This window comes from Euleptes europaea, chromosome 1 (assembly GCF_029931775.1).
Source record: "Euleptes europaea isolate rEulEur1 chromosome 1, rEulEur1.hap1, whole genome shotgun sequence".
In the NCBI taxonomy this organism is placed as follows: domain Eukaryota; kingdom Metazoa; phylum Chordata; class Lepidosauria; order Squamata; family Sphaerodactylidae; genus Euleptes; species Euleptes europaea.
In genome coordinates this window covers 25,683,277-25,700,005 of record NC_079312.1, presented here as the reverse complement: position 1 = coordinate 25,700,005, position 16,729 = coordinate 25,683,277, and the positions used below count along the sequence as shown (strand labels likewise).

The 16,729-nt window shown below is 52.0% G+C and overlaps 2 protein-coding genes across 2 annotated transcripts; both read right to left on the bottom strand.

Moving 5' to 3' along the window:
- Positions 1-242: 242 nt before the first annotated feature.
- On the bottom strand, positions 243-2,603 carry LOC130473952 (uncharacterized; the record flags this gene model as incomplete). The annotated part of the gene is made up of 2 exons (XM_056845606.1): positions 243-290; positions 2,526-2,603. Coding segments are annotated over 2 exons (126 nt in total), but the record flags the coding sequence as incomplete, so codon positions are not given.
- A 6,468-nt stretch (positions 2,604-9,071) lies between these two features.
- LOC130473941 (uncharacterized) lies at positions 9,072-11,402 on the bottom strand (the record flags this gene model as incomplete). Its single annotated transcript, XM_056845593.1, has 3 exons — positions 9,072-9,119; positions 10,098-10,178; positions 11,043-11,402. Coding segments are annotated over 3 exons (489 nt in total), but the record flags the coding sequence as incomplete, so codon positions are not given.
- Between the last annotated feature and the right edge of the window lie 5,327 nt (positions 11,403-16,729).

The window sequence follows — 16,729 nt, the reverse complement described above, 5'->3', positions numbered from 1 at the left end:
CTGGTGTCTTCTATAGTTGCATTTGAAGGGCTCGGAGTAGAGGTTGGCTCTTTGGAAGTGCTGGTGGTGTCTTCTGTAGTTGGGCTGGTGGAGCTCGGAGTAGCAGTTGTCTCTGTGGAAGTGCTGCTGGTGTCTTCTGTAGTTGCGCTGGAGGGGTTCGGTGTAGTGTGTGGCTCTGTGGAAGTGCTGCTAGTGTCTTCTGTAATTGCGGTGGAGGGGCTGGTGTCTTCTGTAGTTGTGCTAGAGGGGCTCGGAGTAGTGGGTGGCTCTGTGGAAGTACTGCTGGTGTCTTCTGTAGTTGCGCTGGTTGAGCTTGGAGTAGCGTTTGGCTCTGTGGAAGTGCTGCTGGTGTCTTCTGTAATTGCGGTGGAGGGGCTGGTGTCTTCTGTAGTTGTGCTAGAGGGGCTCGGAGTAGATGGTGGCTCTGTGGAAGTACTGCTGGTTTCTTCTGTAGTTGCGCTGGTTGAGCTTGGAGTAGCGTTTAACTCTGTGGAAGTGCTGCTGGTGTCTTCTATAGTTGCACTTGAAGGGCTCGGAGTAGAGGTTGGCTCTGTGGAAGTGCTGGTGGTGTCTTCTGTAGTTGGGCTGGTGGAGCTCAGAGTGGCGGTTGTCTCTGTGGAAGTGCTGCTGGTGTCTTCTGTAGTTGCGCTGGAGGGGTTCGGTGTAGTGTGTGGCTCTGTGGAAGTGCTGCTGGTGTCTTCTGTAGTTGCGCTGGTGGAGCTTGGAGTAGCGTTTGGCTCTGTGGAAGTGCTGCTAGTGTCTTCTGTAATTGCGGTGGAGGGGCTGGTGTCTTCTGTAGTTGTGCTAGAGGGGCTCGGAGTAGCGGTTGTCTCTGTGGAAGTGCTGCTGGTGTCTTCTGTCGTTGTGCTAGAGGGGCTCGGAGTAGTGGGTGGCTCTGTGGAAGTACTGCTGGTTTCTTCTGAAGTTGCGCTGGTTGAGCTTTGAGTAGCGTTTGGCTCTGTGGAAGTGCTGCTTGTGTCTTCTGTAGTTGCGCTGGAGGGGCTCGGAGTAGTGGGTGGCTGTGTGGACGTGCTGCTTGTTTCTTGTGTAGTTGCACTGGTGTAGCTCGGAGTAGTGGTTGGCTCTGTGGAAGTGCTGCTGGTGTCTTCTGTAGTTGCGCTGGAGGGGCTCAGAGTAGTGGGTGGCTCCGTGGAAGTGCTGATGGTATCTTCTGTAGTTGCGCTGGAGGGGCTTGGAGTAGCGTTTGGCTCTGTGGAAGTGCTGCTAGTGTCTTCTATAATTGCGGTGGAGGGGCTGGTGTCTTCTGTAGTTTTGCTAGAGGGGCTCGGAGTAGTGGGTGGCTCTGTGGAAGTACTGCTGGTGTCTTCTGTAGTTGCGCTGGTTGAGCTTGGAGTAGCGTTTGGCTCTGTGGAAGTGCTGCTGGTGTCTTCTATAGTTGCACTTGAAGGGCTCGTAGTAGAGGTTGGCTCTGTGGAAGTGCTGATGGTATCTTCTGTAGTTGCGCTGGAGGGGCTGGTATCTTCATCAATTGCACTGGTGGAGCTTGGAGTAGCGTTTGGCTCTGTGGAAGTGCTGATAGTGTCTTCTGTAATTGCGGTGGAGGGGCTGGTGTCTTCTGTAGTTGTGCTAGAGGGGCTCGGAGTAGTGGGTGGCTCTGTGGAAGTACTGCTGGTTTCTTCTGTAGTTGCGCTGGTTGAGCTTGGAGTAGCGTTTGGCTCTGTGGAAGTGCTGCTAGTGTCTTCTGTAATTGCGGTGGAGGGGCTGGTGTCTTCTGTAGTTGTGCTAGAGGGGCTCGAAGTAGTGGGTGGCTCTTTGGAAGTACTGCTGGTGTCTTCTGTAGTTGCGCTGGTTGAGCTTGGAGTAGCGTTTGGCTCTGTGGAAGTGCTGCTTGTGTCTTCTGTAATTGCGGTGGAGGGGCTGGTGTCTTCTGTAGTTGTGCTAGAGGGGCTCGGAGTAGTGGGTGGCTCTGTGGAAGTACTGCTGGTTTCTTCTGTAGTTGCGCTGGTTGAGCTTGGAGTAGCGTTTGGCTCTGTGGAAGTGCTGCTGGTGTCTTCTATAGTTGCACTTGAAGGGCTCGGAGTAGAGGTTGGCTCTGTGGAAGTGCTGCTGGTGTCTTCTGTAGTTGGGCTGGTGGAGCTCGGAGTGGCGGTTGTCTCTGTGGAAGTGCTGCTGGTGTTTTCTGTAATTGCGCTGGAGGGGTTCGGTGTAGTGTGTGGCTCTGTGGAAGTGCTGCTGGTGTCTTCTGTAGTTGCGCTGGTGGAGCTTGGAGTAGCGTTTGGCTCTGTGGAAGTGCTGCTAGTGTCTTCTGTAATTGCGGTGGAGGGGCTGGTGTCTTCTGTAGTTGTGCTAGAGGGGCTCGGAGTAGTGTGTGGCTCTGTGGAAGTGCTGCTGGTGTCTTCTGTAGTTGCGCTGGTGGAGCTTGGAGTAGCGTTTGGCTTTGTGGAAGTGCTGCTAGTGTCTTCTGTAATTGCGGTGGAGGGGCTGGTGTCTTCTGTAGTTGTGCTAGAGGGGCTCGGAGTAGTGGGTGGCTCTGTGGAAGTGCTGCTGGCGTCTTCTGTAGTTGCACTTGTGAAGCTCGGTGTAGTGGGTGACTTTGTGGAAGTGCTGCTGGTGTCTTCTGTAGTTGCGCTGGTTGAGCTTGGAGTAGCGTTTGGCTCTGTGGAAGTGCTGCTGGTGACTTCTATAGTTGCACTCGAAGGGCTCGGAGTAGAGGTTGTCTCTGTGGAAGTGCTGATGGTATCTTCTGTAGTTGCGCTGGAGGGGCTGGTATCTTCTGCAATTGCACTGGTGGAGCTTGGAGTAGCGTTTGGCTCTGTGGAAGTGCTGCTAGTGTCTTCTGCAATTGCGGTGGAGGGGCTGGTGTCTTCTGTAGTTGTGCTAGAGGGGCTCGGAGTAGTGGGTGGCTCTGTGGAAATACTGCTGGTTTCTTCTGTAGTTGCGCTGGTTGAGCTTGGAGTAGCGTTTGGCTCTGTGGAAGTGCTGCTGGTGTCTTCTATAGTTGCACTTGAAGGGCTCGGAGTAGAGGTTGGCTCTGTGGAAGTGCTGGTGGTGTCTTCTGTAGTTGGGCTGGTGGAGCTCGGAGTGGCGGTTGTCTCTGTGGAAGTGCTGCTGGTGTTTTCTGTAGTTGCGCTGGAGGGGTTCGGTTTAGTGTGTGGCTCTGTGGAAGTGCTGCTGGTGTCTTCTGTAGTTGCGCTGGTGGAGCTTGGAGTAGCGTTTGGCTCTGTGGAAGTGCTGCTAGTGTCCTCTGTAATTGCGGTGGAGGGGCTGGTGTCTTCTGTAGTTGTGCTAGAGGGGCTCGGAGTAGCGGTTGTCTCTGTGGAAGTGCTGCTGTTGTCTTCTGTCGTTGTGCTAGAGGGGCTCGGAGTAGTGGGTGGCTCTGTGGAAGTACTGCTGGTGTCTTCTGTAATTGCGGTGGAGGGGCTGGTGTCTTCTGTAGTTGTGCTAGAGGGCCTCGGAGTAGCGGGTGGCTCTGTGGAAGTACTGCTGGTTTCTTCTGTAGTTGCGCTGGAGGGGCTGGTATCTTCTGCAATTGCACTGGTGGAGCTTGGAGTAGCGTTCGGCTCTGTGGAAGTGCTGCTAGTGTCTTCTGTAATTGCAGTGGAGGGGCTGGTGTCTTCTGTAGTTGTGCTAGAGGGGCTCGGAGTAGTGGGTGGCTCTGTGGAAGTACTGCTGGTTTCTTCTGAAGTTGCGCTGGTTGAGCTTTGAGTAGCGTTTGGCTCTGTGGAAGTGCTGCTTGTGTCTTCTGTAGTTGCGCTGGAGGGGCTCGGAGTAGTGGGTGGCTGTGTGGACGTGCTGCTTGTTTCTTGTGTAGTTGCACTGGTGTAGCTCGGAGTAGTGGTTGGCTCTGTGGAAGTGCTGCTGGTGTCTTCTGTAGTTGCGCTGGAGGGGCTCAGAGTAGTGGGTGGCTCTGTGGAAGTGCTGATGGTATCTTCTGTAGTTGCGCTGGAGGGGCTTGGAGTAGCGTTTGTCTCTGTGGAAGTGCTGCTAGTGTCTTCTATAATTGCGGTGGAGGGGCTGGTGTCTTCTGTAGTTTTGCTAGAGGGGCTCGGAGTAGTGGGTGGCTCTGTGGAAGTACTGCTGGTGTCTTCTGTAGTTGCGCTGGTTGAGCTTGGAGTAGCGTTTGGCTCTGTGGAAGTGGTGCTGGTGTCTTCTATAGTTGCACTTGAAGGGCTCGTAGTAGAGGTTGGCTCTGTGGAAGTGCTGATGGTATCTTCTGTAGTTGCGCTGGAGGGGCTGGTATCTTCATCAATTGCACTGGTGGAGCTTGGAGTAGCGTTTGGCTCTGTGGAAGTGCTGATAGTGTCTTCTGTAATTGCGGTGGAGGGGCTGGTGTCTTCTGTAGTTGTGCTAGAGGGGCTCGGAGTAGTGGGTGGCTCTGTGGAAGTACTGCTGGTTTCTTCTGTAGTTGCGCTTGTTGAGCTTGGAGTAGCGTTTGGCTCTGTGGAAGTGCTGCTAGTGTCTTCTGTAATTGCGGTGGAGGGGCTGGTGTCTTCTGTAGTTGTGCTAGAGGGGCTCGAAGTAGTGGGTGGCTCTTTGGAAGTACTGCTGGTGTCTTCTGTAGTTGCGCTGGTTGAGCTTGGAGTAGCGTTTGGCTCTGTGGAAGTGCTGTTGTTTTCTTCTGTAATTGCGGTGGAGGGGCTGGTGTCTTCTGTAGTTGTGCTAGAGGGGCTCGGAGTAGTGGGTGGCTCTGTGGAAGTACTGCTGGTTTCTTCTGTAGTTGCGCTGGTTGAGCTTGGAGTAGCGTTTGGCTCTTTGGAAGTGCTTCTGGTGTCTTCTATAGTTGCACTTGAAGGGCTCGGAGTAGAGGTTGGCTCTGTGGAAGTGCTGGTGGTGTCTTCTGTAGTTGGGCTGGTGGAGCTCGGAGTAGCGGTTGTCTCTGTGGAAGTGCTGCTGGTGTCTTCTGTAGTTGCGCTGGAGTGGTTCGGTGTAGTGTGTGGCTCTGTGGAAGTGCTGCTGGTGTCTTCTGTAGTTGCGCTGGTGGAGCTTGGAGTAGCGTTTGGCTCTGTGGAAGTGCTACTAGTTTCTTCTGTAATTGCGGTGGAGGGGCTGGTGTGTTCTGTAGTTGTGCTAGAGGGGCTCGGAGTAGTGGGTGGCTCTGTGGAAGTACTGCTGGTGTCTTCTGTAGTTGCTCTGGTTGAGTTTGGAGTAGCGTTTGGCTCTGTGGAAGTGCTGCTGGTGTCTTCTGTAATTGCGGTGGAGGGGCTGGTGTCTTCTGTAGTTGTGCTAGAGGGGCTCGGAGTAGTGGGTGGCTCTGTGGAAGTACTGCTGGTTTCTTCTGTAGTTGCGCTGGTTGAGCTTGGAGTAGCGTTTGGCTCTGTGGAAGTGCTGCTGGTGTCTTCAATAGTTGCACTTGAAGGGCTCGGAGTAGAGGTTGGCTCTGTGGAAGTGCTGGTAGTGTCTTCTGTAGTTGGGCTGGTGGAGCTCGGAGTAGGGGTTGTCTCTGTGGAAGTGCTGCTGGTGTCTTCTGTAGTTGCGCTGGAGGGGCTCGGAGTAGTGGGTGGTTGTGTGGACGTGCTGCTTGTTTCTTGTGTAGTTGCACTGGTGTAGCTCAAAGTAGTGGTTGGCTCTGTGGAAGTGCTGCTGGTGTCTTCTGTAGTTGCGCTGGAGGGGCTCAGAGTAGTGGGTGGCTCTGTGGAAGTGCTGATGGTATCTTCTGTAGTTTCGCTGGAGGGGCTGGTATCTTCTGCAATTGCACTGGTGGAGCTTGGAGTAGCCGTCGGCTGTGTGGAAGTGCTGCTAGTGTTTTCTGTAGTTGCGCTGGAGGGGCTGGTGTCTTCTGTAGTTGTGCTAGAGGGGCTCGGAGTAGTGGGTGGCTCTGTGGAAGTACTGCTGCTTTCTTCTGTAGTTGAGCTGGTTGAGCTTGGAGTAGCGTTTGGCTCTGTGGAAGTGCTGCTAGTGTCTTCTGTAATTGCAGTGGAGGGGCTGGTGTCTTCTGTAGTTGTGCTAGAGGGGCTCGGAGTAGTGGGTGGCTCTGTGGAAGTACTGCTGGTTTCTTCTGAAGTTGCGCTGGTTGAGCTTTGAGTAGCGTTTGGCTCTGTGGAAGTGCTGCTTGTGTCTTCTGTAGTTGCGCTGGAGGGGCTCGGAGTAGTGGGTGGCTGTGTGGACGTGCTGCTTGTTTCTTGTGTAGTTGCACTGGTGTAGCTCGGAGTAGTGGTTGGCTCTGTGGAAGTGCTGCTGGTGTCTTCTGTAGTTGCGCTGGAGGGGCTCAGAGTAGTGGGTGGCTCCGTGGAAGTGCTGATGGTATCTTCTGTAGTTGCGCTGGAGGGGCTTGGAGTAGCGTTTGTCTCTGTGGAAGTGCTGCTAGTGTCTTCTATAATTGCGGTGGAGGGGCTGGTGTCTTCTGTAGTTTTGCTAGAGGGGCTCGGAGTAGTGGGTGGCTCTGTGGAAGTACTGCTGGTGTCTTCTGTAGTTGCGCTGGTTGAGCTTGGAGTAGCGTTTGGCACTGTGGAAGTGGTGCTGGTGTCTTCTATAGTTGCACTTGAAGGGCTCGTAGTAGAGGTTGGCTCTGTGGAAGTGCTGATGGTATCTTCTGTAGTTGCGCTGGAGGGGCTGGTATCTTCATCAATTGCACTGGTGGAGCTTGGAGTAGCGTTTGGCTCTGTGGAAGTGCTGATAGTGTCTTCTGTAATTGCGGTGGAGGGGCTGGTGTCTTCTGTAGTTGTGCTAGAGGGGCTCGGAGTAGTGGGTGGCTCTGTGGAAGTACTGCTGGTTTCTTCTGTAGTTGCGCTGGTTGAGCTTGGAGTAGCGTTTGGCTCTGTGGAAGTGCTGCTAGTGTCTTCTGTAATTGCGGTGGAGGGGCTGGTGTCTTCTGTAGTTGTGCTAGAGGGGCTCGAAGTAGTGGGTGGCTCTTTGGAAGTACTGCTGGTGTCTTCTGTAGTTGCGCTGGTTGAGCTTGGAGTAGCGTTTGGCTCTGTGGAAGTGCTGCTGGTGTCTTCTGTAATTGCGGTGGAGGGGCTGGTGTCTTCTGTAGTTGTGCTAGAGGGGCTCGGAGTAGTGGGTGGCTCTGTGGAAGTACTGCTGGTTTCTTCTGTAGTTGCGCTGGTTGAGCTTGGAGTAGCGTTTGGCTCTGTGGAAGTGCTTCTGGTGTCTTCTATAGTTGCACTTGAAGGGCTCGGAGTAGAGGTTGGCTCTGTGGAAGTGCTGGTGGTGTCTTCTGTAGTTGGGCTGGTGGAGCTCGGAGTAGCGGTTGTCTCTGTGGAAGTGCTGCTGGTGTCTTCTGTAGTTGCGCTGGAGGGGTTCGGTGTAGTGTGTGGCTCTGTGGAAGTGCTGCTGGTGTCTTCTGTAGTTGCGCTGGTGGAGCTTGGAGTAGCGTTTGGCTCTGTGGAAGTGCTACTAGTTTCTTCTGTAATTGCGGTGGAGGGGCTGGTGTGTTCTGTAGTTGTGCTAGAGGGGCTCGGAGTAGTGGGTGGCTCTGTGGAAGTACTGCTGGTGTCTTCTGTAGTTGCTCTGGTTGAGTTTGGAGTAGCGTTTGGCTCTGTGGAAGTGCTGCTGGTGTCTTCTGTAATTGCGGTGGAGGGGCTGGTGTCTTCTGTAGTTGTGCTAGAGGGGCTCGGAGTAGTGGGTGGCTCTGTGGAAGTACTGCTGGTTTCTTCTGAAGTTGCGCTGGTTGAGCTTTGAGTAGCGTTTGGCTCTGTGGAAGTGCTGCTTGTGTCTTCTGTAGTTGCGCTGGAGGGGCTCGGAGTAGTGGGTGGCTGTGTGGACGTGCTGCTTGTTTCTTGTGTAGTTGCACTGGTGTAGCTCGGAGTAGTGGTTGGCTCTGTGGAAGTGCTGCTGGTGTCTTCTGTAGTTGCGCTGGAGGGGCTCAGAGTAGTGGGTGGCTCCGTGGAAGTGCTGCTGGTGTCTTCTGTAGTTGCGCTGGAGGGGCTTGGAGTAGCGTTTGTCTCTGTGGAAGTGCTGCTAGTGTCTTCTATAATTGCGGTGGAGGGGCTGGTGTCTTCTGTAGTTTTTCTAGAGGGGCTCGGAGTAGTGGGTGGCTCTGTGGAAGTACTGCTGGTGTCTTCTGTAGTTGCGCTTGTTGAGCTTGGACTAGCGTTTGGCTCTGTGGAAGTGGTGCTGGTGTCTTCTATAGTTGCACTTGAAGGGCTCGTAGTAGAGGTTGGCTCTGTGGAAGTGCTGATGGTATCTTCTGTAGTTGCGCTGGAGGGGCTGGTATCTTCATCAATTGCACTGGTGGAGCTTGGAGTAGCATTTGGCTCTGTGGAAGTGCTGATAGTGTCTTCTGTAATTGCGGTGGAGGGGCTGGTGTCTTCTGTAGTTGTGCTAGAGGGGCTCGGAGTAGTGGGTGGCTCTGTGGAAGTACTGCTGGTTTCTTCTGTAGTTGCGCTGGTTGAGCTTGGAGTAGCGTTTGGCTCTGTGGAAGTGCTGCTAGTGTCTTCTGTAATTGCGGTGGAGGGGCTGGTGTCTTCTGTAGTTGTGCTAGAGGGGCTCGAAGTAGTGGGTGGCTCTTTGGAAGTACTGCTGGTGTCTTCTGTAGTTGCGCTGGTTGAGCTTGGAGTAGCGTTTGGCTCTGTGGAAGTGCTGCTGGTGTCTTCTGTAATTGCGGTGGAGGGGCTGGTGTCTTCTGTAGTTGTGCTAGAGGGGCTCGGAGTAGTGGGTGGCTCTGTGGAAGTACTGCTGGTTTCTTCTGTAGTTGCGCTGGTTGAGCTTGGAGTAGCGTTTGGCTCTGTGGAAGTGCTTCTGGTGTCTTCTATAGTTGCACTTGAAGGGCTCGGAGTAGAGGTTGGCTCTGTGGAAGTGCTGGTGGTGTCTTCTGTAGTTGGGCTGGTGGAGCTCGGAGTAGCGGTTGTCTCTGTGGAAGTGCTGCTGGTGTCTTCTGTAGTTGCGCTGGAGGGGTTCGGTGTAGTGTGTGGCTCTGTGGAAGTGCTGCTGGTGTCTTCTGTAGTTGCGCTGGTGGAGCTTGGAGTAGCGTTTGGCTCTGTGGAAGTGCTACTAGTTTCTTCTGTAATTGCGGTGGAGGGGCTGGTGTGTTCTGTAGTTGTGCTAGAGGGGCTCGGAGTAGTGGGTGGCTCTGTGGAAGTACTGCTGGTGTCTTCTGTAGTTGCTCTGGTTGAGTTTGGAGTAGCGTTTGGCTCTGTGGAAGTGCTGCTGGTGTCTTCTGTAATTGCGGTGGAGGGGCTGGTGCCTTCTGTAGTTGTGCTAGAGGGGCTCGGAGTAGTGGGTGGCTCTGTGGAAGTACTGCTGGTTTCTTCTGTAGTTGCGCTGGTTGAGCTTGGAGTAGCGTTTGGCTCTGTGGAAGTGCTGCTGGTGTCTTCAATAGTTGCACTTGAAGGGCTCGGAGTAGAGGTTGGCTCTGTGGAAGTGCTGGTAGTGTCTTCTGTAGTTGGGCTGGTGGAGCTCGGAGTAGGGGTTGTCTCTGTGGAAGTGCTGCTGGTGTCTTCTGTAGTTGCGCTGGAGGGGCTCGGAGTAGTGGGTGGTTGTGTGGACGTGCTGCTTGTTTCTTGTGTAGTTGCACTGGTGTAGCTCAAAGTAGTGGTTGGCTCTGTGGAAGTGCTGCTGGTGTCTTCTGTAGTTGCGCTGGAGGGGCTCAGAGTAGTGGGTGGCTCTGTGGAAGTGCTGATGGTATCTTCTGTAGTTTCGCTGGAGGGGCTGGTATCTTCTGCAATTGCACTGGTGGAGCTTGGAGTAGCCGTCGGCTGTGTGGAAGTGCTGCTGGTGTTTTCTGTAGTTGCGCTGGAGGGGCTGGTGTCTTCTGTAGTTGTGCTAGAGGGGCTCGGAGTAGTGGGTGGCTCTGTGGAAGTACTGCTGCTTTCTTCTGTAGTTGAGCTGGTTGAGCTTGGAGTAGCGTTTGGCTCTGTGGAAGTGCTGCTAGTGTCTTCTGTAATTGCGGTGGAGGGGCTGGTGTCTTCTGTAGTTGTGCTAGAGGGGCTCGAAGTAGTGGGTGGCTCTGTGGAAGTACTGCTGGTGTCTTCTGTAGTTGCGCTGGTTGAGCTTGGAGTAGCGTTTGGCTCTGTGGAAGTGCTGCTGGTGTCTTCTGTAATTGCGGTGGAGGAGCTGGTGTCTTCTGTAGTTGTGCTAGAGGGGCTCGGAGTAGTGGGTGTCTCTGTGGAAGTACTGCTGGTTTCTTCTGTAGTTGCGCTGGTTGAGCTTGGAGTAGCGTTTGGCTCTGTGGAAGTGCTGCTAGTTTCTTCTGCAATTGCGGTGGAGGGGCTGGTGTCTTCTGTAGTTGTGCTAGAGGGGCTCGGAGTAGTGGGTGGCTCTGTGGAAGTGCTGCTTGTGTCTTCTGTAGTTGCCCTGGAGGGGCTCGGAGTAGTGGGTGGCTGTGTGGACGTGCTGCTTGTTTCTTGTGTAGTTGCACTGGTGTAGCTCGGAGTAGTGGTTGGCTCTGTGGAAGTGCTGCTGGTGTCTTCTGTAGTTGCGCTGGAGGGGCTCAGAGTAGTGGGTGGCTCTGTGGAAGTGCTGATGGTATCTTCTGTAGTTGAGCTGGAGGGGCTGGTATCTTCTGCAATTGCACTGGTGGAGCTTGGAGTAGCCGTCGGCTGTGTGGAAGTGCTGCTGGTGTTTTCTGTAGTTGCGCTGGATGGGCTTGGAGTAGCGTTTGGCTCTGTGGAAGTGCTGCTAGTGTCTTCTGTAATTGCGGTGGAGGGGCTGGTGTCTTCTGTAGTTGTGCTAGAGGGGCTCGGAGTAGTGGTTGGCTCTGTGGAAGTACTGCTGGTGTCTTCTGTAGTTGCGCTGGTGGAGCTTGGAGTAGCGTTTGGCTCTGTGGAAGTGCTGCTGGTGTCTTCTGTAATTGCGGTGGAGGGGCCGGTGTCTTCTGTAGTTGTGCTAGAAGGGCTCGGAGTAGTGGGTGGCTCTGTGGAAGTACTGCTGGTTTCTTCTGTAGTTGCGCTGGTTGAGCTTGGAGTAGCGTTTGGCTCTTTGGAAGTGCTGCTGGTGTCTTCTATAGTTGTACTTGAAGGGCTCAGAGTAGAGGTTGGCTCTTTGGATGTGCTGGTGGTGTCTTCTGTAGTTGGGCTGGTGGAGCTCGGAGTAGCAGTTGTCTCTGTGGAAGTGCTGCTGGTGTCTTCTGTAGTTGCGCTGGAGGGGTTCGGTGTAGTGTGTGGCTCTGTGGAAGTGCTGCTAGTGTCTTCTGTAATTGCGGTGGAGGGGCTGGTGTCTTCTGTAGTTGTGCTAGAGGGGCTCGGAGTAGTGGGTGGCTCTGTGGAAGTACTGCTGGTGTCTTCTGTAGTTGAGCTGGTTGAGCTTGGAGTAGCGTTTGGCTCTTTGGAAGTGCTGCTGGTGTCTTCTGTAATTGCGGTGGAGGGGCTGGTGTCTTCTGTAGTTGTGCTAGAGGGGCTCGGAGTAGTGGGTGGCTCTGTGGAAGTACTGCTGGTTTCTTCTGTAGTTGCGCTGGTTGAGCTTGGAGTAGCGTTTGGCTCTGTGGAAGTGCTGCTAGTGTCTTCTGTAATTGCGGTGGAGGGGCTGGTGTCTTCTGTAGTTGTGCTAGAGGGGCTCGGAGTAGTGGGTGGCTCTGTGGAAGTACTGCTGGTGTCTTCTGTAGTTGCGCTGGTTGAGCTTGGAGTAGCGTTTGGCTCTGTGGAAGTGCTGCTGGTGTCTTCTGTAATTGCGGTGGAGGGGCTGGTGTCTTCTGTAGTTGTGCTAGAGGGGCTCGGAGTAGCGGGTGGCTCTGTGGAAGTAGTTCTGGTTTCTTCTGTAGTTGCGCTGGTTGAGCTGGGAGTAGCGTTTGGCTCTGTGGAAGTGCTGCTGGTGTCTTCTATAGTTGCACGTGAAGGGCTTGGAGTAGAGGTTGGCTCTGTGGAAGTGCTGGTGGTGTCTTCTGTAGTTGGGCTGGTGGAGCTCGGAGTAGCGGTTGTCTCTGTGGAAGTGCTGCTGGTGTCTTCTGTAGTTGCGCTGGAGGGGTTCGGTGTAGTGTGTGGCTCTGTGGAAGTACTGCTGGTGTCTTCTGTAGTTGCGCTGGTTGAGCTTGGAGTAGCGTTTGGCTCTGTGGAAGTGCTGCTAGTGTCTTCTGTAATTGCGGTGGAGAGGCTGGTGTCTTCTGTAGTTGTGCTAGAGGGGCTCGGAGTAGTGGGTGGCTCTGTGGAAGTACTGCTGGTGTCTTCTGTAGTTGCGCTGGTTGAGCTTGGAGTAGCGTTTGGCTCTGTGGAAGTGCTGCTGGTGTCTTCTGTAATTGCGGTGGAGGGGCTGGTGTCTTCTTTAGTTGTGCTAGAGGGGCTCGGAGTAGATGGTGGCTCTGTGGAAGTACTGCTGGTTTCTTCTGTAGTTGCGCTGGTTGAGCTTGGAGTAGCGTTTGGCTCTGTGGAAGTGCTGCTGGTGTCTTCTATAGTTGCACTTGAAGGGCTCGGAGTAGAGGTTGGCTCTGTGGAAGTGCTGGTGGTGTCTTCTGTAGTTGGGCTGGTGGAGCTCGGAGTAGCGGTTGTCTCTGTGGAAGTGCTGCTGGTGTCTTCTGTAATTGCGCTGGAGGGGTTCGGTGTAGTGTGTGGCTCTGTGGAAGTGCTGCTGGTGTCTTCTGTAGTTGCGCTGGTGGAGCTTGGAGTAGCGTTTGGCTCTGTGGAAGTGCTGCTAGTGTCTTCTGTAATTGCGGTGGAGGGGCTGGTGTCTTCTGTAGTTGTGCTAGAGGGGTTCGGAGTAGTGTGTGGCTCTGTGGAAGTGCTGCTGGTGTCTTCTGTAGTTGCGCTGGTGGAGCTTGGAGTAGCGTTTGGCTCTGTGGAAGTGCTGCTAGTGTCTTCTGTAATTGCGGTGGAGGGGCTGGTGTCTTCTGTAGTTGTGCTAGAGGGGCTCGGAGTAGTGGGTGGCTCTGTGGAAGTGCTGCTGGTGTCTTCTGTAGTTGCACTTGTGAAGCTCGGTGTAGTGGGTGACTTTGTGGAAGTGCTGCTGGTGTCTTCTGTAGTTGCGCTGGAGGGGCTTTTATTTTCTGTAGTTGCGCTGGTGGGGTTCTGAGTAGTGGTTCGTTCTGTGGAAGTGCTGCTGGTGTCTTCTGTAGTTGCGCTGGAGGGACTCGTAGTAGTGGGTGGCTCTGTGGAAGTGCTGCTGGTGTGTTCTGTAGTTGCGCTGGAGGGGCTCAGAGTAGTGGTTGGCTCAGTGGAAGTGCTGCTGGTATCTTCTGTACTTGCGCTGGAGGGGCTGGTGTCTTCTGTAGTTGCGCTGGAGGGGCCCGGAGTAGTGGGTGGGTCTGTGGAAGTGCTGCTGGTATCTTCTGTAGTTGCGCTGGAGGGGCTGGTGTCTTCTGTAGTTGCGGTGGAGCGGCTCGGAGTAGAGGTTGGCTCTGTGGAAGTGCTGCTGGTGTCTTCTGTAGTTGCGCTTGTGGGGCTCGCTGTAGTGGGTGGCTTTGTGGAAGGGCTGCTGGTATCTTCTTTCGTTGCACTGGAGGGGCTGGTGTCTTCTGTAGTTGCGGTGTAGCGGCTCGGAGTAGAGGTTGGCTCTGTGGAAGTGCTGCTGGTGTCTTCTGTAGTTGCGGTGGTTGGGCTCATTGTAGTTGTTGCTTCAGTAGACTGGCTGCTCATCCCTGTTGCATTAGTTATTAAGGGTGAAGTTTTATTAACATCAGTCATGTTCATGATATAATATGGCAAACACTGAACTTTTTGTGAAGCTTACTTTGATGCATAGTAAGAAATGTGTTAATAACAGCAATTATTGTTTAGATAGATTTTTTTTACAGTTATATTTAGTTGTTAATCTTCTAATATGACCACTTAATTTAGGCTCAGTTTCTGGATACATTTTTTTTAGGATTTGTTTCTGAAATTACTAGCCATCAGAAATATCCCAGATGGAAACTCCACTGGCAGGCATTCAGCATTATACTTTAGTTGTTACTGCCATGTTATATTATTCATTTATTTATGTATTTTTACTTTTAGCCTGCTCTGATTCCCCAGCCATGATTGGGCTCAGGGCAGGTAAGCATCCATTTGCTAGAAAGTGTAAAGCTGCCGAGTTTATTTATTCATGTCTTTGCTCTCAGCTATGTTCTTTAAATGTGTTTAGTCAGATGAAGGCAGTTTTTAATACTTTCCCACTAACAGCCAAAATTCATGTGCACACGCATACTCTAAGGTAGACTGGATGCCAAAACTGTCAGCTTTGCTGCCCATCACCTCCCAAGGAAGACTGTTCCACTGAGAAACCCCTCTAACTATTAGGAAGTTCTTCCTAATGTTTATCTGAAAACTCTTCTAATTTAATTTAAACCCTTTGGTTCTGGTCCGACTTTATAGTGCAACAGAAAACAACTCCACTCCATCCTCTGTATACAACAGCCCTTCAAATACTTGAAGATGGCTATCATAGCACCTGTTATTATTAACTTTATTTATACCCTGCCTTTCTCCCCAATGGGAACCCAAAGCAGCTCACATCATTCTTGTTTCCTCCATTTTAACCTCACAACAACCCTGTGAGGTAGGCTAGACTGAGAATGTGTGACTGGCCAGGGTCACCCAGTGAGCTTCCATGGCAGAAGTGGGGATTCGAACCCGAGATTCCCAGATCCTAGTCTGACACTATGCCACGCTGACTCTCTGGGTTGGAAAATTCCTGGAGATTTGGGGACAGAGCCTAGTTAGAGTGGGATTTGGTGAAGCGAGGGACCCCAGTGGGGTATATGCTGGGGTATATGCCATAGAATCCACCTTCCAAAGGAGCCATTTTCTCCAGGGGAACTGATCTCTGTAGTATGGAGATCAGGTGTAATTCTGGGAGATCTCCAGGCCACACCTGGAGGATGGCAACCCTAAGCAGAACTGCTTATTCAGTATTCAAACTACCCTTAAATATCATTAACAGAGCAAGTGGGCAAACCTCTCGCCCAAAATAAATGATACTGTCAATTACCTGAATGTGTTAATAATTGATGATTATGAAAAATGAAATGGCATTTCATTCAGTCATTTTTGTTATTGTTATCTGAAATTACAGATTAAATATTAAGCTGGGTAAAGACACTAGTCAAAGGGGAAAGAATAAAAAAAATCATCCCATGACTTATTTGTATATTTCAAAGAGCTCATGGTCACCCCTGAGGACTTTGATAAGAACATGAGAACACAAGAAAGGCCCTGCTGGATCAGACCAAGGCCCATAAAGTCCAGCAGTCTGTTCATACAGTAGCCAACCAGGTGCTTCTAGGAAGCCCACAAACAAGACGAACTGCTACAGCACCATACTGCCTGTGTTCCACAGCACCTAATGTATTCAACATGCTCCTCTGATACTGGAAAGAATAGGTATGCAGCATGATTAGCATCCATGTTCTAGATGTGTTCTGGAAGTTTCATGCTTCCAAAGTGTCCATGGACCTGACTTAGAGATGCAGTTTAAGACTCCCTTTATGCTGTTTTCCCAACCTCAAATGGACCTGGGTTGCCATGAGTAGGCATCAGTTACATGTATGTTTTCAGAATAGGGCAAATAGGGTTGCCAGGTCCTTCTTTGCCACTGGCGGGAGGTTTTTTGGGTGGAGCCTGAGGAGGGTGGGGTTTGGGGAGGGGAGGGACTTCAATGCCATAGTGTTCAATTGCTAAAGCAGCCATTTTCTCCAGAGGAACTGATCTTTATTGGCTGGAGATCAGTTGTACTAGCAGGAGATCTCCAGCTAGTACCTGGAGGTTGGCAACCCTAAGGGCTTGTGGGGATAGGCTTGCCAGTTGCCTGTCCATGATGCAACCTCTCACCCCTATGCTCCAGCTCCTATGTTTGTGCAGTGGAGCAACTGGAGATGAAATGGGAGGTGCCGGGTTGTGCCGGGTTGTGTCTAGCCTGTCTCCTTATATTAGGGTTGCCAACCTCCAGGTACTAGCTGGAGATCTCCTGCTAGTACAACTGATCTCCAGCTGATAGAGATCAGTTCAACTGGAGAAAATGGCAGCTTTGGCAATTGGACTCTATGCCATTGAAGTCCCTCCCCTCCCCAAACCCCACCCTCCTCAGACTCCACCCCAAAAACCTCCTGCCGGTGGCAAAGAGGGACCTGGCAACCCTACCTTACATACCTTGGTCTGAATCCAGATTTGGCTTCCATGTATTTGGTAGTGAAGTTCTGAGCACAAAAAAAAACTCTCAGGACATGTATGATCAAAGACCTCATGGAGGCCAGAAGGATTTTGTAATGTGTGAATCAACTTGGTGTTTCAAGAACAGATATCAAGAACCACTAAATCAAAATTAGTGACCTATTAACATATTTTTCATAGGGAGCAATTTTAAGCAGATTTAATCGGAAGTTACATGTTATTCAGTGCAGCTTTCTCCCAGGAAAGGATCTTTAAGATTGCAGACTTAGTGAGCTCAAAGGACAGATAGGCATGTGGTGATTAGTTCACATTAATGAGTGATGATAATCCCCTGACCTGGATAGATAGATCTCATCAGATCTCAGAAGCTAAGCAGGGTCAGCTCTGGCTAGTACTTGGATGGGAGACCACCAACGAATACCAGGGTCATTATGCAGAAGAAGGCAATGGCAAACCACCTCTGTTAGTCCCTTACCTAGAAAACTCTACAAGGTAACCATAAGTTGACTGCGACTTGACGGCACTTAAAAAAGGTAAAGGTAAAGGTCCCCTGTACAAGCATTGGGTCATTCCTGACCCATGGGGTGACGTCACATCCCGACGTTTACTAGGCAGACTTTGTTTACAGGGTGGTTTGCCAGTGTCTTCTCCAGTCATCTTTCCTTTACCCCCAGCAAGCTGGGTACTCATTTTACCGACCTTGGAAGGATGAAAGGCTGAGTCAACCTTGAGCCGGCTACCTGAAACCAACTTCTGTTGGGATCGAACTTAGGTCATGAGCAGAGTTTGGACTGCAGCACTGCAGCTTACCACTCTGTGCC